The sequence below is a fragment of the Macaca thibetana genome, chromosome 18, assembly GCF_024542745.1.
Source record: "Macaca thibetana thibetana isolate TM-01 chromosome 18, ASM2454274v1, whole genome shotgun sequence".
Lineage (NCBI taxonomy): Eukaryota > Metazoa > Chordata > Mammalia > Primates > Cercopithecidae > Macaca > Macaca thibetana.
Window position 1 is genome coordinate 46,566,569 of NC_065595.1, and position 21,376 is coordinate 46,587,944.

General features: G+C 32.9%; 1 protein-coding gene across 9 annotated transcripts in view; it reads left to right on the forward strand.

Moving 5' to 3' along the window:
* NOL4 (nucleolar protein 4) overlaps positions 1 to 21,376 on the forward strand; it is a 387,024-nt gene that overhangs the window by 77,663 nt on the left and 287,985 nt on the right. For 5 of the 9 annotated variants that reach the window (XM_050767246.1, XM_050767248.1, XM_050767249.1 and 2 more), the window contains exon 2: positions 8,090 to 8,239. In XM_050767246.1, coding sequence (XP_050623203.1) covers positions 8,090 to 8,239 — 150 coding nt within the window. Of the gene's footprint in view, positions 1 to 8,089; positions 8,240 to 9,194; positions 9,258 to 14,627; positions 16,881 to 21,376 lie in introns of those variants that run through there. The other 4 variants (XM_050767257.1, XM_050767254.1, XM_050767256.1 and 1 more) reach the window with 4 other exon arrangements.

Below are 21,376 nucleotides of genomic sequence, written 5' to 3' on the forward strand. Positions count from 1 at the left end.
TCCTAAAAGATACTTTGTAGCTATTAACAGCCAGTCCTTATTTTTTTCTCCTCCCCAGTTCTAAATAAACAATAAACTAATTTCATTATTTTTATTTTTATTGTTTTGAGATAGTTTCTCACTCTGTTGCCAAGGCTGAAATGCATGGGCACAATCGTGACTCACTGCAATCTCAACCTCATGGGCTCAAGTGATCCTACAACCTCAGCCTCCTGAGCTGCTGGGACTACAGGCATGTGTCACCATGCCCGGCCAATTTATTTATATTTTTGTAGCGATGAGGGTCTCACTATGTCTCAAACTCTTGGGCTTAAGAGATCCACCTTCCCCAGCCTCCCAAAGCACTGGGATTACAGGCATGAGCCACTGCATCTGGCCCCATTTCTATCTACATACATTTGCCTATTTTCTACATTTCATATAAATCAAATCATACAATATGTGGTCTTTTATGTCTGGCCTCTTTCATGAAACTTAATGTCTTCAAGGTTTATCCATGGGTGAATCAGTACTTCATTTCTTTTTATGGTAGAAAGATAGTCCTTTGTATGGTTATGCCACATTTTCCTTATACATTTTTCAGTTCAGGGACATTTGAGTTCCCACTTTTTGGATATTACAAATATGCTGCTATTAATATTTATGTATAATATACTTTGGGTGAACTTACTCCTTTTGAATGTGTGTGTTTGTGTGTGTGTGTGTGTGTGTGTGTGTGTGTGTGTGTATTTCATATATACATGATTTTGGCTTACCAAGTCATCTGGTAAGTCTGTGTTTAACTTTTTGTTACTACGAATCTGTTTTCAAAGCAACTGCATTATTTTGCATTCCCACCAGCAATGTATGAGGATTCCAATTTTTCCAGATCCTTGCCAATACTTGCTATTTTTTAATATAGCAATCCTAGTGCATGTGAAGTAGTGTTTCATTGTTATTTTGATTTGCATTTATCTAATCACGAATTATATTGAGCATTTTTTCTTGTGTTTGTTTATCATTTAAACATCTTTTTGGAGAAATGTGTGTTCAGATTCTTTAGCAGTTTTTAAATTGGGTTATTTGACTTTCTATTATTGAGTTGTGTTTTCATATATTATGGATGTAAGTCCTTTATTAGATATATGATTTCCAAATATTTTCTTCCATTTGTATGAGATGTCATTTCACTTTTTGATGCTATTATTTGCATCGTATAAACATTTTAAATATTTATGTAGTTCAATCTATAATTTTTCCTTTTGTTGCTTTTAATTTTGGTGGTTATGAGGACTTTGCCTTACCCAAGGTTACAAACATTTATTTCTAGGTAACCTTGTACAAATTTTTAGTTTTAGCTCTTACATTTACATTGATCATTTAATTTAATGTAATTTTTATGTATGTGTTGAGGTTGGGACCTGACTATTCATTTTCATTTGGATATATAGTTGTCCTGGAATTATTTGTTAAATTCTTTTCCTACTGCATTGTTTTGACATGTCTTTTGAAGATGAATTGAATAAATGGAAGGCTTTATTTCTGAAGTCTCAATTTTATTCCACTGATCTATATATCAATTCACATGCCAATGCCACACTATCTAATAAAGACTTTAGTGTGGTAAACTTTGAAATTAAGAAGTGTGTGAACTCCAAATTTCTTTTTTTTAATGGCTATTTTGTCTAATCTCGTTTCTTTGAATTTACATATAAATTTTAAGGCCAACTTGTCAATTTTCATGAAAAGCTATTTGGAATTTTGGTAGTGATTGCAATGATCCTGAAAAATAATGTTTGAAGTACTGCCATCTTAACAATATTGTCTTCTACTCTATAAATGTAAGGTGTATTTCAGTTTATTTAGCTCATTTGAAATATTTTCAGCAATGTTTTATAATGTTCAGTGTATATCTTACACTTTTTAAACTTTATATCTAAATTTATTCCTAAATATTTTAGTGTTTTGAAACCTTCATAAAAGCAATTATTTTCCTTTTTCATTTTCAGATTGTTCATTGCTAATAAAAACTACAATTGATTTTTAATATTGACTTGAACTCATTTATTAGTTCTAACAGTTTTTTAATGGATTCCTTAGAATTTTCTATATATGGGATCATGTCATTTGTGACACACAAAGCATCTACAAAGATATTTTTACTTCTTCCTTTCCAATTTGTTGTATTTTCTGTCTTTTGCCTGATTAATTTTCCTGGCTAGATTCACAGTGTGATGTTAAATAGATGTGGCTAGAGCACACATACTTGAGTGGCTTTTATTTTTAGGAGGAAAGCATTCAGTCTCTCACAATTAAATAAGATGTTAGTTATGGGAGGTTTTTGTAGATGTTCCTTATGAAGTTGAGGAAATTCCTTTCTATTCCTAATTTACTTAGAATTTTTGTCAGGGAAGTATGTTGGCTTTTGTCAAATGATTTTTTTTCCTGCATCTATGGAAACAATAATATGCTTGTGTCCTTTATTGTATTAATATGATATATTGCATTAATTCCTTTCATTGTATTAAACTAACCTTGCATTTCTGGAATAATCCTACTTGATTGTGGTATATAATAACTTGTAAATGTGGTTGGATTTGATTTGCTAGTATTTTATTGAGGATTTTTGTCTCTATATTCATAAAATATATTGTTTTGTATATCTTTTTTATCCTGTGATACATTTGGTATCTTTGGTATCAAGATAATACTGACCTCATTGGATAATTTGGGAAGTGTTTTGTCACCTATTGCTTTAAAAGAGTTTGTGATGAATTCCATTGATTCTTTGAATATTTGGTTCAGTGAAGCCATCTGGGCCTGGGCTTTTTCTGTGTGTGAAAAGCTTTTTTAGTTACTAATTTTGTCTTTATACTTGTGATAGGCCTATATATTTTTTTGTCAGCCATTATCAGTAATTTAAGTCTTTCTAGGAATTGTTAATTTTATATTACTTATTGTAATCTGTTGACATACACATGTTTATTATTTTGTGTGATTTTTTTTAAAATTTTTGTAAGGTCAATAATGATCCTTCTTTTATTCCTAATTTTAGTAATTTGAGTTTTCCCTTCCCTCCTCTTTTTACATTTTTATATAAGAAGAGCTTAAACTTTGTCATTTAAAAAGTTGTTTTCACATATTGCTTTTTGGTTTTGCTGATTTTGTCCATTGTTTTCTACTCTCCATTTCATTTGCTTCTCCTCAGTTTTTTACACATTTTCTCCCTTCTACTTGATTTTAGTTTGCTCTTTTTCTGGTTACTAAGGTGAAAACATAAGTCTGATTTGAAATTTTTCTTGTTTTTTAATATAGGCATTTAGCACTGATTTGAGCGTGTTGTGTCCTTGGTTTCATTCATCTCAAAGTATTTCTAGCTTTCCTTTGGATTTCTCTGACCAATTAGTTTTCAGAAGTATGTTGTTTAATTTCTTTATATTTGTAGTTTTCCCAAATATCCTTGTGTCACTAATTTCTAATTTAATTCCATTTTGGTCATAAAACATGTAAAATATATTTTCAATCCCTTAAATTTATTGAGGCTTGTTTTATGATAGCATGAGATCTCTCATGAAAAGTGTGTTACTGTTTTGTAGAGTGTTCTATGTATGTCTATTAGTTTTTTAAAACTTTTAAGTATTGTTTAAGTCTTCTATTTCCTTATATATCTTCTGCCTAATTGTTCTACTTTTGAAGGTGAGCTTTTAAGTTTCCAGCTATTATTGTTGAATTGTCTATTTCTCCCTTTAATCCTGTTAGTTTTTGCTTCATCAATGTGTGTGTGTGTGTGTGTGTGTGTGTGTCTGTGTGTGTGTGTCTGTGTGTGTATGTCACTTGGAGTCTCTTATTGGGTCCATATATGTTGATTGTTGTTTTGTCTGTCTGGTGAATTGAACCTTTTATTACTATGAAATGAGTCTCTTTGTTTTTTAATTGTATTTTAAAATTATATTTTAGTGGTTGCTCTGGAGCATACAATATACATTTGAAATTATCAGAATCTACTTCAGATATATAGTATTTTGGTTACAACCAAGTAAAGAAATTTTAATTTTATATAGCTCTATTTTTTCCCCACTTTTTTGTTCTATGACTGATACATATTTTTTTATATGGTTGATAAGTCATAAAACTGACACACAAGTAAAACATCTATATATGTTGAAATACAACAATATATTTTCATAACTATTGCTGTTTGTAATCTTATGTCTTTTAAAGAAGCTGAGGGAAGAAAGTAGAAAAGTATATATATATATATATTTTTTTTTTTTTTGAGATGAAGTGTCACTCTGTGGCTCAGACTGGAGTGCAATGGTATGATCTCAGCTCACTGCAAGCTCCGCCTCCCAGGTTCAAGCGATTCTCCTGCCTCAGCCTCTTGAGTAGCTGGGACTACAGGTGCATGCCACCATGCCCAGGTAACTTTTGTATTTTTTAGTAGAGACGGGGTTTCACCATATTGGCCAGGCTGGTCTTGAACTCCTGACCTCGTGATCCGCCCGCCTCAGCCTCCCAAAGTGCTCGAATTACAGGCCTGAGCCACCGAGCCTGGCCAACTTTCTTATTTGACCTTTTTGGTTCTCTTTCTCTCTCTGTGTGGATCTGCATCACCATAAGGTATCATTTCCTTACTCCAAACTCCAATACACCTTTGTTTCTGCCCCTTTTCTCTGTTATTGTCAAGTGTGTTACTGGTGCTCTGGATATTTTCATGTGAATTTGAATTACTGTCTGATGTCATTTACCTTCAGCCCGAAGAAATTCCTTTAGCATTATTGTATGTTATGTCTACTAGCATTGAATTCTCTCAGTTTTGTTTATCCGGGATGGTGTATTACACTTTTCTTTTCTCTTTTCTTTTTTTTTTTTAGACAGAATTTTGCTCTTGTTGCCCAAGCTAGAGTGCAATGGTGTGATCTTGGCTCACCATAACCTCCGCCTCCAGGGTTCAAGCAATTCTCCTGCCTCAGCCTCCCAAGTAGGTGGGATTACAGGCATGCATCACTACACCCAGCTAATTTTGTATTTTTAGTACAGATGGAGTTTCTCCATGTTGGCCAGGCTGGTCTCGAACTCCTGACCTCAGGTGATCTGCTCGTCTCTGCCTCCCAGATTGCTGGGATTACATGTGTGAGTCACTGCACCCGGCCATCACCTTAATTTTTGAAAGATAGGTTTCTCTGGCTATAAGATTCCTGGTTGACAGTTTTTTACATTTAGCAATTTGAATATGTCATCCCGTTGCATTCTGACCTCCTTTGTTTCTTTGGAGAAGTTAATTGTATTTGGGGTTAACTTATATGTGATGGGTCTTTTATCTCCTGGTGCTTTCAAGATTTTTGTCTTTGGTTTTAATTTCTACTGTACTGTGTCTATTTACTTTTCTTTTCTTTTTTTTTTTTTTTTTTTTTTGCAATTTTCCAACTTTGGGTTTGTTGAATTCTAAGCTCATTAAATATATTTCTTCCAGTTTCCAAATGACTTAATTACACCTTACTGTCTAACCCATGATATTTGGCTGATTTATATAGTAGACCTAACCTCTGAAGGCATTTTTGATTTTTACTTATAGAGTGCAGGTGTGTATTGTGCTTAACTCATAGTTGAGAGTAAACAGGTCCACATGACAGAAAGATAATAGACCATTTTCCTCCCTAAATAATGTGATTTTAATATTATCTTGACAAACACTGAACTTCCAATTTCTTGAGACAATGTTGACTGTTAATAAGTGATTGTGAAACATGTCAAATATATGCTCCTATGGCACAATTTGTATCTCCTGTGCTCTAACTCATACCCATTTGTAGTTGGTTGAATAATGGCCACCCTAAGATACAAAGTCCTAATTCTTGACACTTGTAAACATTATCTTGTTTGCTATAAGGACCTTTGTAGATATTATTAAGCATCTTGAGAAGATTTCTTTGGATTATCTGATTAGGCTCTAAATCTCATCATAAGGGTCCTTACCAGAGAGAAAAACACAGAGGAGGGATACACAGAAGAGACAATTGTAATATAATGCAACCTCAAGCCATGAAATGCTGTCAAGCACCAGAAGCTGGAAGAAGCAAAGAATGGATTCTCTCCTAGAGCTTCCAGAAAGAGTATAGCTCTGTGGACATTTTGATTTTGGACTTCCGACCTCCAGGATTATGAGAAAATAAAGTTCTCTTTTTGAAAACCACTCACTTTTTAGTAACTTGTTAGAGAATCCATAAAAAATTAATATGCTACTCTAGCAATCATTTCTTTAATGCCTATTTTCTGCATTAAACTGTAAGCTTCATAAATGCTCGATTATCTGTCTTACACATCTTGATAAGTCCAGCTACTAGCAGAGGGTTTAGTAATATCTGGGCCTTGTTGAATACTTACTGATAAAATGAGTTAATAGGCTGTGATCCCCACATCACTCACAATTGAGGGTTTAGCTAGGTAAATCAGTGAACATGTGAATGAATTAAAGGGCAAATATATATTTATTGCCATAAACAATAAATACAGACTAAGTGTAAAAGATTATACAATTTTTGGTTTTCCAGCAAAGGAACCCTCTCAGTTCATTTGCTGGAGACTATAAATTTTATGACTAGGAACAAAGAAGAGAAAGTTTTATGGGTGGTTTTACTAGTGGATAGAGTTAGAATTTGAGTTTTCAGCCTAGGAAAGGTGGTTATTCTCTCAGGTATAGGGAATAGGTCAGGAGGAGGCATATGAAATTGTGTTTTTAGCTGTTTGACCTAACATGTGATTTCCTATTTATAGTTGTTTGAATATGTTGCTTCAGCTACCACTACTTACAAGGCCTACCTTAAGTCAGAAAAAAAAATAAATAAATAACAACAAACTAACAAAAAGCACCAAGTGACTTACTTTTGGTTATGCAGTGAGCTCAGTCTACTGGGGTTACTGTTCCAATAAACTCTTGCCATTTCACTGCATAATGATTTTGCTCAGATTAATCATTCTCTTGTGCTGTATGCTGGGGATAATGGTTATGTTATACTACTTCAAATTATATCACAGGGTCCAAATAAGAAGTGTGTGTATGTGTGAGTGTATGTGTGTATGTGTGTGTGTGTTTGCAAGCAGGAAGCCCTTTCATGTTGCAGCCATGTAAGATTAACTTTATTATTTCATTCTATTTTTCTATTTGTTTTAATTCCTCTCTATTATCCATGAAAACTCTTTGTTCTTTGTTGTACTTCTCAGCAAAATGGCTTTTGCCTGGTTCCAACTCCAACCTATGTTAAATTATACTTCTTCCTGGAATCTACTTCAACAGAAGGTGATATTTTCTCTTAATTCCTATAGTACTTTGCATACTTTTTATCATGGTCCTGAAAATGACAAGAGCCACCATTTACTGAGCATTCATTATATGGCAAAGATTGGATTACATCCTTTAAATGTATCATTTCATTTAATTCTTACAACAGTTCTGTGTAGTGGGCTCTTTGTTTTACAGGAGAGAAAAACTGAAATTTAGAGAAGTTTAAGTGATTTGCACAAAATATGCTGCTTCCAAGTAGAAGATCTAAATTTCACACAGATAATTTGTAGCGCTCATGTTTTTAACCTTGACCACATATAGTTCTTTAGACCAATACTGATAGCATAGTAAATATGTTTTCTTTCCTACGTTATACAATAACCTAGGATAACTCTGTATCATTTTTTCATTTCTCAAATTACAGCTTCCAGCACCCAGCAACTCAATATTGTTTGGGTGAATTAATACATGTCTAGAATTTAATTATTACAATAAAAAATTACTGGGCCTTAAAATATATTTTAACATAATTTAAGAAAGTTGTACTGATGGCAACAAATAAGTCATTATAAAAACTTAAAAGATGGAATTTGTGGGTAAGCATGATTTATTCAATATTAACTATGCCAAATGTCTTCTCTCATGTTTCTTCAAGTTCTGTATGTAAGCAATGCATAAAATAGTGAAATATTCATTCATGAATTTTTGATATTTCCTATATAGACGATTTTGTTGAGGTTATAAAAACATTTTGTTTTAATCAATTTATTTATTAAATGCAAATTGGTTTATTAATCTTATGTGTTTTTGTTGTTGTTTTGTTTTCAGGATGGCGTAGGGGTAGATGAGAAGCTGTCTTTACGACGGGTAGCTGTGGTTGAAGATTTCTTTGACATTATTTATTCGATGCATGTGGAAACGGGGCCAAATGGAGAACAAATTCGGAAACATGCTGGACAAAAGAGAACTTACAAAGCAGTAAGTTAAAAAAGAAAAAAAAAGAGCATGCATTTTGAGACTTGATATTACGTATCCTTGTTTAAATGGTTTTGATAATTATAAATATTCTATCTTCAACATAAATTAGGCCATATGATGGTCTTGCCCAACATTTAAACTATAATTATTTTGGCTGTATGTTCACTAATCTATTCATATAATTTAAAACTGTCTCTAGAATTTTCATGTTGTTGCTTTTAAAAATGTGTAATATGTGGTAGTCCCAATCAAATACCCACAAATGGGAACATATATTATATATTATATTATGAATATTATATATTCAGTGAGTCATAGCATAAGAATTGTGGACTGGAACATAAGAACTTTTATACTACCACCACTATCAACATTTATTTTCCATCAAATCATATTAATATGTTTAGGTATTTTCTAGTTCATAGTAATAATAAAATGAGTAAGAACATTTTGTGTAATTTTCTTATGTCACCTTATATTCAATATATTTATCCTGAAGGGTATGTATTTCTTAATTTTCTACGATAGACTATTAAAAGATATGTGTTATTTTAATAGATCGAATGCCCTTGAAAGTTTAAAAATGGAAGTATATGATGTTTTTGTCATAAATTTTGCAAAAAGCAGATTTAATTAACTGTTAGATATCGAAATATATTTTGTCAAAATGGAGTAATATATTATTTCTAAAGTTTCTAATTATACCTACAGTTTGATCTAGACACTTTAATCTAGCTTTTTATTTAAAAACTTTATAAAATCATATTACTATAGATATTTCATCCTGTCTAGGAAAATTGAACAGTAAATTATTCTTCTCCTATATGAGCGAAATGTACATCCGAATTACTTTGTCAGCAATGAGAATAATATCCTTTTTGAGAATTCTTATTGAATTTTGCTTTTGGCTACCTTTATATTAACTGTTTTCAGCTATATTGATATACAATATCAGTCTGGATCCATTTTTTTTTCAGATACAGAAAAATGTGTGAAATGCTCAAAGTTTCAAATACAGGTACCTATGTTTGAAAATTAGCTACTGAGCATAAGAAATAGCTTCTTTTTCATAACTATTTTTTGCTATATTGCCAGGGTCATATTGAATCTTTGTAGTTGCATAATAACCCCTAATACATGTTGTATTTATCCCTCCTTCTCTATGGTTTTGTTTCTTGGCTGTTTCCAAATTGCATGGTTTGTGGGCAGGCACTATTGTAAGTTTCCTTACATAAATCTGCCACATAAACTTTCTTTTGACTTACACATTCCAGGAGACATTCTTATCATGACTAATGATAATGGCCTAGCTTCTTGAGATATTTTTATATAGACTAACATTACTGAACATACTCATTTTGCCTGTCTCCTAAGCCAGGGTTATTCCTCTGGACAGTAATAGGAAAAAAAGAAATGTATATTGATCTACTAATATCACTAACTGTGTAATCTTATAATAATGCATTTTCATGAAATAGCTACCTGAACTCGATAGGACTTTGTAAAAGGACTTTGCTAGGGATGCATAATTTCAGTTGTATTAAATGAATAAAAACAAAAACCAAAATAACAAGAAAAAATCAAGTGGTTTCATTGTCAATAGCAGTGTGGAAGTCAAATCTGTTTAGGTGCCAAAAGCAATTTAAAATAATTTAATCTTTGAAATGCATTTATTATAGACCTTTAATCAAAATGCAAAATGAGTCAGTAATTTAAATCCAAATCTCTTGCCCCGTGTTTTCTTAAATGAAATGTAGAGAATCTGATCCATTGCCATTATGCATGCTAAACACTTGCAATAAATTGATAAACATGTTTCCAGTATACACAATTTTGAATTAATATTTGGAAGACATTTTCTACATTTTGGGGTAGGGATACAACCTTTGAAAGTATATCCAGAATCTGAAACCTCATCTAATCCCTCTTGAGAATGTCTTATTTGAATATCCTCTCTTTTCCCAAGTTTTTATTTGCACATCTAAAGTGTTGTCACCTTTTCCTAATACGTGAAGGTTCTTTTTGGCCTAAACTTTTTCCCTCTGATCTCTCTAAGTAGAATTCTAATTGGGAAACATTTCCTTTTTATGCAGTAATAATTCATTGTAGGAAAGAAACAAAATATAGAACTGCTTGCAGTGCCAGTGAAACTGTGCATACGACTCTACAATGAATTTAAGTCTAATGTTAAAATGTGATGAAAGTGTTCAATTAATGGGGCATAAAACTAAAATGTAATTTGAAATAGAATGGTTTAGTGCTATTAAGGCCATAGACTGTTGGGCCAGACTTTAATTCTTAATACTAATGCTGAATTTGGCTAGTCATAGGTAGGATTAGCTAGATAACTATTGCAATTATAATGGTTCCCATTAAGTTTAGGAGTTCTTTCTAATTCTTAAACATTAGCTTATAGAGCATGCATAATGATTATGTTTATTGACCTTCTTTTTCTCCTTTTTCCTACATGGCCAAGAAACCATACTTATACAACTAATCATATTAAAGTGTATCATATTGTCTTAACAATATTATCAATAGATCTAGTGGTCATTTTATTTACTTTGCCTTTTTGCAAATCTTTCTATGTTTTCATTCTGCAGGAAATGGTGGTCCTTTAATATTGGATTAACTTTTGAATGCATTTGGTTTTTCTATCTGCAGTATATCATTCCTTGAAATATCTAGGCATTTATAAAACTTAAACTGTATTGCAATCTGATTTGACTTTAGCTAAAATTGGAGGGTATATATATTATTTCTCATGAGCTCTTGAAAATCCCACACAAAATGACACATTTGAGGAATATGTAAAGGCTATCATGATTATTTTTTCAGTCGTTATTGAATTATAGTGACTCTTAGGTCTCTTTTCTACATTTGTATCTGTGTATGTATTAACTTACTGGTACATTGAATGTGTTTCTTTCAATATATTTGTCTATAGTCTACTCTTGGTTATCTACATGAACAAAATGGAGAAGAGGTAGGACCATTCAATATCACTCATGTTTGAACTTAAAATATATCCTTTTACTAAAAAATAGAATCTGAATGCAGATGTGGTTAGCAATTTGGAAAGTCACTTCAAAATTAATGATGTGACATTATAAAAATAACTTGAGATCCTGTTTTGTCTTCTAGTTTGTAACTCTTCTCAAATTCTGCCAAAACTTCATCTTCTGTGAATACATCACTGTTTTCTGGTTTTCTTTTATCAATTGTATTATATCACAGGGTAAGCGAGTTCAGACACATTTCTTAAATTAGGGACTAATCAAAGGGTTAAGTTTCAGAGCTCTTTCTTGATACATGTAAAATAAGACTAACTGGTAGAAATCCAGGAACTAAGAGGGAAAGTCAGTGTTATCAATAGAGAAAACAGTCTGCATATATCTGTGCATAAACACATACACACACACACAACTCACAGTGTGATATTGTAAACTTACATGTATTACTCATATATATAACTGCCAATAATTACATTCAAGTCAGGAGTGGAGAACATATGCTATAGCTAAAAGGAAATAGGCTGGAAGCCAGACTAACGCAGTTTCAAATTTCAAATCTAACACTCATTTCGTATCTGTACCACTTTTGGCAAATTATTTACTCTTTTTCTTTATATGGTGGATAATGATACACATTGTGTGCTAAAATGAATGAGTTACTGTGTGTAAAGTGCTTGGCATATAGTAAACTTGTGATTGGTGTTATTTCTCTCCTTCTTTGTCCAATCACTACTCATGTTTCATGTAGAAGAACAGGCAGCAAAATTAGCATAGCTCTATCATTTACCCTAATTACAATTACGGATCTAATTTCCTAGGCCCGCTCTGATGCCTCTGTGTTGGTAGACAGGAATAATAATAACTTTTCTTGCAGGCATTTTTTTGGTGCTTCCTGTAGGTGTCACTATCCCTGAAAGTCCACAGTTTGGGTTTATAAGAAAGCATGAGGAAAGGCCAGAGTTCTTGTGTTTAGGAGCTGTCCTACCAGATGAAATTTGTGAGAGTTTCAGTTATTTCATTTGCTTTTCCCAAAGATTAAATCTGTTAAACTAATTTCAAATTAATTTTGTGGAAAAAATAAAATTGGCTCTTTTTTAAAAAAAAAATGCTTTTAATATGAATGGAATATTCCTTTCCAGAGATATGCTGTAGAATAGTAACATATTCGTGTGGAATCTCTACAGCCTTACTCTGAAGATTAACAAAGAAAATCTTTATTCTGTCATATCTAGGACACGTAACCTTAAAACTCTAGTTAGCATTATTTTTTGCCTAGTTCTTTTAGTGAATATCTATTGGTTCACTGTCTCTATTGCTAAATAGAATATTCTAACTTGCACCAGTTTCTGCTAGTTTGTCACGCAAAAATTCTCAGAATTTTTGTCAACTTATAATGGGACTAATGAACCAAATTTGCAGCCATCTTGGTGTGGAAAAATAGCACTAAAGTCAAATTCAAGAATTCTGAACAATACATTTAACCTCTTTGTGCATAGGCCACAATTCACTCACATATATGATGTAATTCTATAGTCTAAAACAGAGTTTGTAGAGTTTGCAGATCTTAACAGTGTTAAAATAGGGGTTTATCTATATACATTTGTGATTCATGCCAAGAAGGCTTTGGTCCCAAGCACATTTTTCTTCTGTGTCATAGTGCCTCAAGTTTTACAATTAGAACTCAATCTATTTGGGTTAAACCGTTGACCCCTGTATCTTTATATAAAATTCAAATATCATTAGGCAAGAGAAGGTGGAGAATCACTTAAGTTGCTAGCAGTCATTGATACTTTATATGATCATTTAACATACATGCTTCTGTCTCTCATCTGTAGCTAAATTTAACTCAAGTCAGGAGTAAGATAGAAAGAAAATGTGAGTCATTGGCATAGAGCAATCTGTTGACCTCCCATTTAGAACAGGACCTGCCTGATTTTTTTTATTTTTATTTTTTGAGACAGAGTTTTACTCTTGTTGCCCACACTGGAGTGAAATAGCATGATCTCAGCTCACTGCAACCTCCGCCTCCCAGGTTCAAGTGATTCTTCTGCCTCAGCTTCCCAAATTGTTGGAATTACAGGCATTCACCACCATGCATGGTTAATTTTTTTTTTTTTTTTTTTGTATTTTTAGTAGAGACGGGGTTTTACCATGTTGGTCAGGCTGGTCTCAAACTCCTGACCTCAGGTGATCTGCCTGCCTTGGCCTCCCAAAGTGCTGGGATTACAGGCATGAGCCATCGCACCCAGCCCTGATTTTTATATGAGTCCTAATGTGGCATCACACCTAATAGCGTTTGGTATGTGTTTGCCAGTTAAAAGTTAAGAACCATGTCATCAAGATGAGGAAGAAGTCTCAGCAAACTCCATAGAAAAATCTTTATTTTCCAAAAAAGGGGAACTATATTTATTCAAAATATTTAAAAATGTTAGAGTATATTTCGAAATAAATTAATGTTATTAAATGAAAAACTGAGAATTACATACATTTCTCAGAAAAAAATGCTCTCTAGACATGATTCACTCATAGAATATAAAAATACTGTGTGTTTGAGTCTCTTTCACTTCTTTTTACTCTTTTGAATTTTTCCCTTTCTTGCCACAGATCTAAGCGCAAGTATAGGTTGTCTTTGAAGCAAAGGGGCGAAGAAAATCTCTATCAGGCTCAGAACTTAATTTCATTTCTGTAGCCAAATTCTTTAATGTAGAAATAAAATTAAGGCAAAATAACACAACAGACAAATATAGGTTCCTGCCTTTTTAATGCAGATCCATTGTTTTTTCCGCATTTTATTATTACAAACTAGAGTACCTTAAATAAGCTGCTGTTCTGAATGTCTAACAGAGATAGAAAAAACTTAAAATGAAGTATTCCAAGTCCAAATTTTTGGTAGACTTTGTCCAATATTGAACTCATTAATAATTTACACTGTTACACAATAGATCTGTGATCTAGAATTGTATTTTATAGCTAGTTTACCTTAGAGAGTTTAGCAGTATAAAATAGCACTCAAATGTAGGTATTTTACAGATAATTTTGTTAGGTTATTTTGATTTATATCTCTCTATATAAATGTAAAATATCTAGATATATCTATAGCTATCTATAGATAAATTGATCTATATCTTTCTATATCTGTTTGTATCTATATAGACATATGTATCCATCTGTCTCTTTTTCTCTATATATACATATATGTCTATTAGATATATAGATACATATCTATATATACATATGTAGATATATCTCTATGTATCTATAGAGATATAAATATACAAAGATGTAGCTCTATCTCTCTATATATATTCTCATGTATATAGAGAACAATATATATATAGATAGATATATAGATAGATATACTACCTCACATTTGAGGTAGAATATAAACACATTACTTTTCACATTGGTTTATTTATTAGTTACACACATACACACACACCCTATATCCACACAAACATATATAGATTTTACACAAGTGATTTCTAAATATTAACTACAGCTACTGAATATTATTCAGATTACTGTCAAATGTGTACAACATCTCAGAAGGAAACAGTTAAAAATAAATCGTCATGATAATTAAATTTATCAACTAGCAATCCTAAAACAAAAGAATAGCTTATTGTCATTTATTAAAATTGAATTATATCTCATATGGGTGTAGTTGCTCATTGCAGTGGCCAGAGTAATACTGCAAATCTTTAAGATTCAGAAGCTGTCTTCTTGGTAGTGGAGACAAAAAAAATGATGAGCTTATCCAAAGAAGTTTATCATCAGCTAATGTCATACACCACATCATCAATAATTTTTATATTAAATTATAATATCCCAGTGAATATTCTTTGAAATATAATTTACCTTTTGGAGAAACTTCATTAGCTCTTTATGACAGCCTAGTAAATTACTACTTTAGTGCTCCCTAGTGGTGAAAAGGAGCCAATGCGGCTTTAAAAAGTAGCTGGTTAATGCCTCCTAGTGGGTGATTCTCACTCAGATCAAGAGGTTTGTTTTCCTTGCTAGTCTGATAGTGTAAAAAAAATTAAAATGACCAAATTTCTTAAAGTGTCTGCATGTATGTGCCTGTATAAATTACTATATAGGTAATGAATTTGCATAGAAGATAATGGCAAGGAGATGTAAGACATAGGAGACTGGCATGAGATTGTGGAGAGAGAATGGGCCAGCTTTGATGCCAGCTAGACTTGAGTTTAAATCCCATAGTGTAAGTTCTGCATGTGTGATGTTGGCATGTTATTATTTTGTAAGGTTGTTTTTAGGGCCATAAATAATATAGGTAAAGTTTTAATATAATAATTGCTTCGAACTTCAAAAATTATAGATATTACAAAAATGTGGTGACTAGAAAGATGGGTTTTTTCTTTTAATATGGAGTGGTTTTGGGGGTAACAGATGTTCTAAATTGCTTTTCCCCCCTATTAACCAGGTAATCAAAAGCTAACTTCTTTTTTTTGTCTACTATGCTCCTTAGTGACCTATGGATAACACCCACCCATGTCTTCATTCATGATTTTCTCATAAATTTGAGAATATTATTCACTAGCTTTATGAGCAGCAGACTTAGTTGTCTTATGATAAGAGCCAGCTTTTACCTATTTTTATCCATTTATCTCTTCTTCTCCCTATTCTCCCCCCACCCTCAATTTCCTGGGAATGTCCTCTCACAGTGAACACTTTCCTCAGCTCTATTTGAGTTTCTTGGTTACGGGTGAATTCCGAAAGAAACTGAGTCGGTAACCTAGTTGCTTCTTTTGAGAATTTGGAATTTGGAACAGGAAATTTCTATCTTTCTGTGCTTTTTCTCATCAATAGATAACACATAGACATGGTATATTTGGTCAGATATATTCATTAGTGTCTAATCATTGATATAGTCTAAAGCGTTGTCTCTCAATTGGGCTATATAGGCCTTAGGGGCAGACAAATAGCATTGTCCCAAGTACTCCAGGCCTTTTAATATCCCATAATATGTTAATTTTCAGCATCACCAACCCCCAGATACTGTGATAACCAAAACGCCTTCTTGTTCTCTATTTGTAAAATCACCTAGTGAGAACGGTAAACACTCCCAGTTGAGAGACATTTTATAAAAGAAACCACATAGCCAGTTCTCTACTTGGTACCTTTGAAAAATATGTTTCTTATTTGCCAGTTATCGAGCAATTCAATAATTCAGACAACTAATTCTGCATCCAGAGTGCACTGTCATCATCTCACAGATTCTGCACTTTGCCTGCATAAATACATGAAGGATATGCAAATTACTGGAGTCCCTAACAGAATGAAGTGAAATCTTCGCCATCTTTCTCTGTCTCCCTAATGTGGCTAATGATTGCCTGCTTTGAGCGGCTACAGCAACTGTATTCTTGGATATGCATTCAAAAAGAATTGCTGGCTCCCCACTGACCAGCAGTGTGTAAGAAAGGTAAACTTTAACAAGGGAGTTGCAATAGCAGCCTAGGAGGGTGTGAACATGCCGATGAACTCTAGACCAGAAAAGTGGCATTCTTTGTGGTTCTCCCCTAGGGCCCAAAGGAAATATAAATGTATCATATTACACATACTCTTCAGGAAAAATCAAGACAGGAAGAGGTTTTCCACACTCCCATGTAAGTAATTGTGTATATTAATGTAATTCTTCATGTCACAAGTAATTCTATAAACAATGACTTTGCTGAGTTATCTTATTTAATGCAATATTTAGGAATTCTCTTTATTTTACTATTAGTGAACCTGTGTGAAAAAGATATTTTTCATTGCCCATCTGCTTATTTTTTCATCTAATATAAGAATTCTCTGTTTTGACAATCTTTTCCTTAGCAGCCAAATATTCAATCATGAGAAATAACATAGCCGAATGTGGTGGTGCATGCCTGTGATCTCAGTGCTTTCAGAGGCTAAGATGGGAGAATTGCTTGAGACCAGGAGTTTGAGACCAGCCTGAGCCACATAGCTGGATGCTATCTCTACAAAAAATAAAAATAAAAAAAATTAGCTGAGCATGGTGGAGCATGCCTCTAGTCCTAGATGCTCAGGAGGCTGAGGTGGGTGATCACCTGCCCAGGAGTTTGAGGCTGCAGTGAGCCATGATCATGCCATTGCACTGCAGCCTGAGTGCCAGAGTGAGTCTCTGTCTCTAAAAAAATAAAAGTAAAATAAAATAAAATAAAAAGAAGTGACAGAAAAATAGCACCCACAAGTTTAGGGATACATCTCCAGTTTGACTATTTCTTTTTTGAAATGGTTTCATTTACTCAGTGGATGGCTATTTTAATTATTGTAAATAAGGTTCCAGATTAAATATGTTAATCATTATAAAAGGCTAAAATAATAAAATAAAGCTCTTTCGTGAATATCAATATATCTGAATTTGAAATATAATCAGTAAAGCAAAACAAGTTTCCAACGAAAATTAATTATAATTTAACATAAACCACATTCTATTTTCTGCTTGATTACACTTCAGTCTACTAATGTATACTGATGTAATACCAAATTCATCTGATGGTGCCCTAGAATGCTGCTACCTGTATATGTTTTCCTCCTCTAGTTTCTTTATATCATATAGTGAAATGCTTTGCCTTCTTTTAAGCTGTTTTTGCCTGTCTAGCACTTGTACCATTTCCCTATCTTTGGAGAATACTCACTTCCTACCTCTGTACCACATTCACTTTTCATTTCTTTTGCTCTGTGTTGAATGCATTTGCCTCAAATCTCCAAATTGTTTTTATCTGTCTGAAAAACTGACTTGAACTATCTAAAAATACTCCTGCCTGCTTTATACCTTCTTCAGATTTGCCTACTTTTATTTTAAATTTGACCACATACTCATCAAATTCTTAGCACTACAAAATAACTTTGGATGAACAGAGTGCATTCCTCTGCTTTAGACTGGTGTTTTTTGTTTTTTGTTTTTTTGGGTTTTTTTTTTTCCATTAGATACCATAATCCACTTGTGACTCATCAAGTTAATTTATTGGGCTGTGATCACTTTTAAAAAATGAAGTAGAGAAGAGAATAGAAATGATCAGTTTGATTTTATGAGTGTGGATATGTGCTAGCTTGTGATGTGAAATGTATGTATACCTGTGCTGTTGATATAGAATGCTGGAAAGCCTTGCTTTAGATGGGCACTATGATTTCAAGCTGCCTGCAGACTCCCCAGTAATCACTGCCACCTACCCTATCACTTCTGCTCTTGGCATAGCCTTAGATTTTCCTGACATAACAATTTTTTCCAAAGTTAAAATTACCTTCAGACTCAAACCAGTATTTTCATTCATATTAGATATATATACTCTTCAAGGTTGCTAGATTTAACACCCACAGGATGACCAGTTATATTTGAATTTCAGATAAACAATAGTTTTAATATGTTTGGCTCCAATATTGTATGTTTATCTAGAACTAAAACTGAATTAGGTGTCTTATATTTTATCTAGCAAACTTAATCCTATTTAAAAATCAACCCAGATCCTCCTGACTGGACTAGATCAGCCATCTCAACTAGGTAAAAAAGGCAAGGGTAGATGAATGGGTGTGAAGACTGAGGGAAAACATGATCAGAGAAGAAGGGAGAAAAAGAAAATGTGGGCAGTGCTTTTCTACAAATGTGCATTAGAGTAATGCTAATACTCCCAGAGTCATAGCAAAACAAACAGTACTGCAGGATTGATAGGAACTCAAAGAAAACATGATAATCCTCCACCAGGGAGCATGGGGATTTAGGGGTGGTTGTGCAAATCTGGCAGTTTCCTGGTTTTGCTATTGGAAACATCATTTAGGCACAGGAATTCTTTTGGTCTTTAACAGATGTTGAAAGGTCAGATAGATACTCTGTCTATAGATAGATGAGTAGTTAGTGTTCCCAAGCAAAAAATTTTGAGAGATACAGTGATTACAAATTTGTTTAGGCAGGCCAGTATGTCTGTCTTTTGTCTAACTCATTGTTGCTAGACAAGAACTTTTTATCTGTGAATTTTCTTGTTGAGTCCTGATTAAAGCCTTTTTCAGAGTTGCTTTGAAACTAATCAAACAATTACCAATAGATAATTCCAAGAATTTGATATGTCCAGTCACATTAGTGCTGTAGAACCATATTGGGTAGTATTTAGTGGTAATTATGGTGCCTATGCATTCAATAGTTATTTGCTGGATAAATAAATATGTAGTTGAAAAAATGTCTTTATCTTTGCAAGACTGTTTCCTTACATATCTCTGCAAATTAATTATTTCCTCTGCAGTAGTACAATGATGTACACTGTTAATCCTTTTTCATGGACAAGTGGGTTAAAAAATTTATTTTAATAGAAAAGAAAATTAGTGTCTGAGCATTTCAATTTTGTAACACATCTAGAAAATTATCAAAGTCATAGCTAATGTAAGTCATCACATTATATTCCACTTGGGCTCAAATGTGACAGTGGTTGCATACTTTTTAAAGTCCTAAATGCAAAGGCATTCAATATATAAAACAGAAAAAGACAGAGAGCTGTTCCTTGAATTGGAGATACGCATAGAGCCTAGATTTCTTTTCCTCAGATAGAGGCCTTGCTGGAGTTCGGTGTTCTATATGTTTATGAATCAGGACATATGGGTTTTTAATTTGGATTTGTAGGATCTGTTCAATTTAATTTTAATCTTATGTTTTACAAATAAATTTTCTATACCTTAATTATCCAGTTATATATATTGCAGAGGGTTTGTGATACAAATTTTCTCAAATATAGTAAGATAAACAAATTTCACTAGGAGATTATTTCTAGTTTATTCTTTATCCATGATCCCCAGGATATTCATAAGAGAAAATGTCAGAAGTTTGACCTCAAGGGCAAATTCTTTTAGAAATATACAGTTCGATATTTGGCAAAAACTATGGTGTTCATATATTTATTCTAGTAAATAAAGGCATTATTCTGTTCTCTAAATTCATTTTAAAAACAAAAGGTGGAGAAAGGTGATTTTAAGAATTTGTGTGATTATATTAGGTATTGTTTGCTCAAAAGCTCTGTGTCTGAAAAGGAGCACAATATACCAAAGCACCCAGTTACATTTTCAAATTACTGATATTTAGGAACACTAATCATTTTTTTAATTACACAAGTGAATTTAGGTTAAAATTGTATAATTTTGGTTGATAAATCTTTTGATTAGCTTATTTTTGTTTGTTTGCTTTATAAAATGATTGTTTCTACTCGTGATTTGCCAATGTTATGTGATGGCTTTATTTCAGCTTGCACATTAGCTTCAAATCTTAGACCAAGAATGGCTTCTCTGCTGGTGAATTTCTTCTTACAATTAGATGTCTTATTCCTTTAGGGAGAGGCAGTTATTTACATTCCTCTCATAAATTTCATTAAAAGTGGAAGTCCAACGCATTTGCTGACTGGCTGCTAAAATATTACAGCATTGTCACAAAGCCGTCATTTTAGTCATCAGTTTTGCTGGAATGGAACAGATGGCCTGTTAATTTTTTTCAAGGCAGAGCTCTGTGTTGTTGCTCCATAGTCTGACTTGTTCTTGTGGAACTTTGTAACCTGAGACAAGGTACAGAGTGCTTGACTGACCCTTGTATTCAGAAAGGTCACCACAAACTGGTTAGAGCATTTTACACTTATAAAGAACTTCACACCAGGGGGCATTATAAACATTTTGGAATAATTAACCTATGCTGTGAGGTTAATATCCCAGCTCTTTATGGAGGAAACAGTCTCTATCTTTTTTCAATACTGATAACTAGGAGTGGCTATAAAACAGTGGTTAAAGTGATAGACTTTGAAACCGCAATAGCAGGTGAGTCCTATCTCTTGTACATAGTTGACAAAATACACAACCTCTCTGAAGCTTAGCTCTCTCATCTGTTACACAGAGATCATGACAGTGATCATGGTAATCTATTCGTGGGATTGTTGTGAGGATTAAATGATGAAACTCATGTAAAGTTCTGATTCAGCATAATCCATTTACTAAGTACTCAATTAATGGAAAACAATCAGATTGCTTGGTGACAATAGATTGCTTGGTGACATTTTCTTCCATGTAATGCAGCCAAAACAAATAATTGTCATGTAATTAATGGGAATCTTAATTTTAAGGATTGCAAATT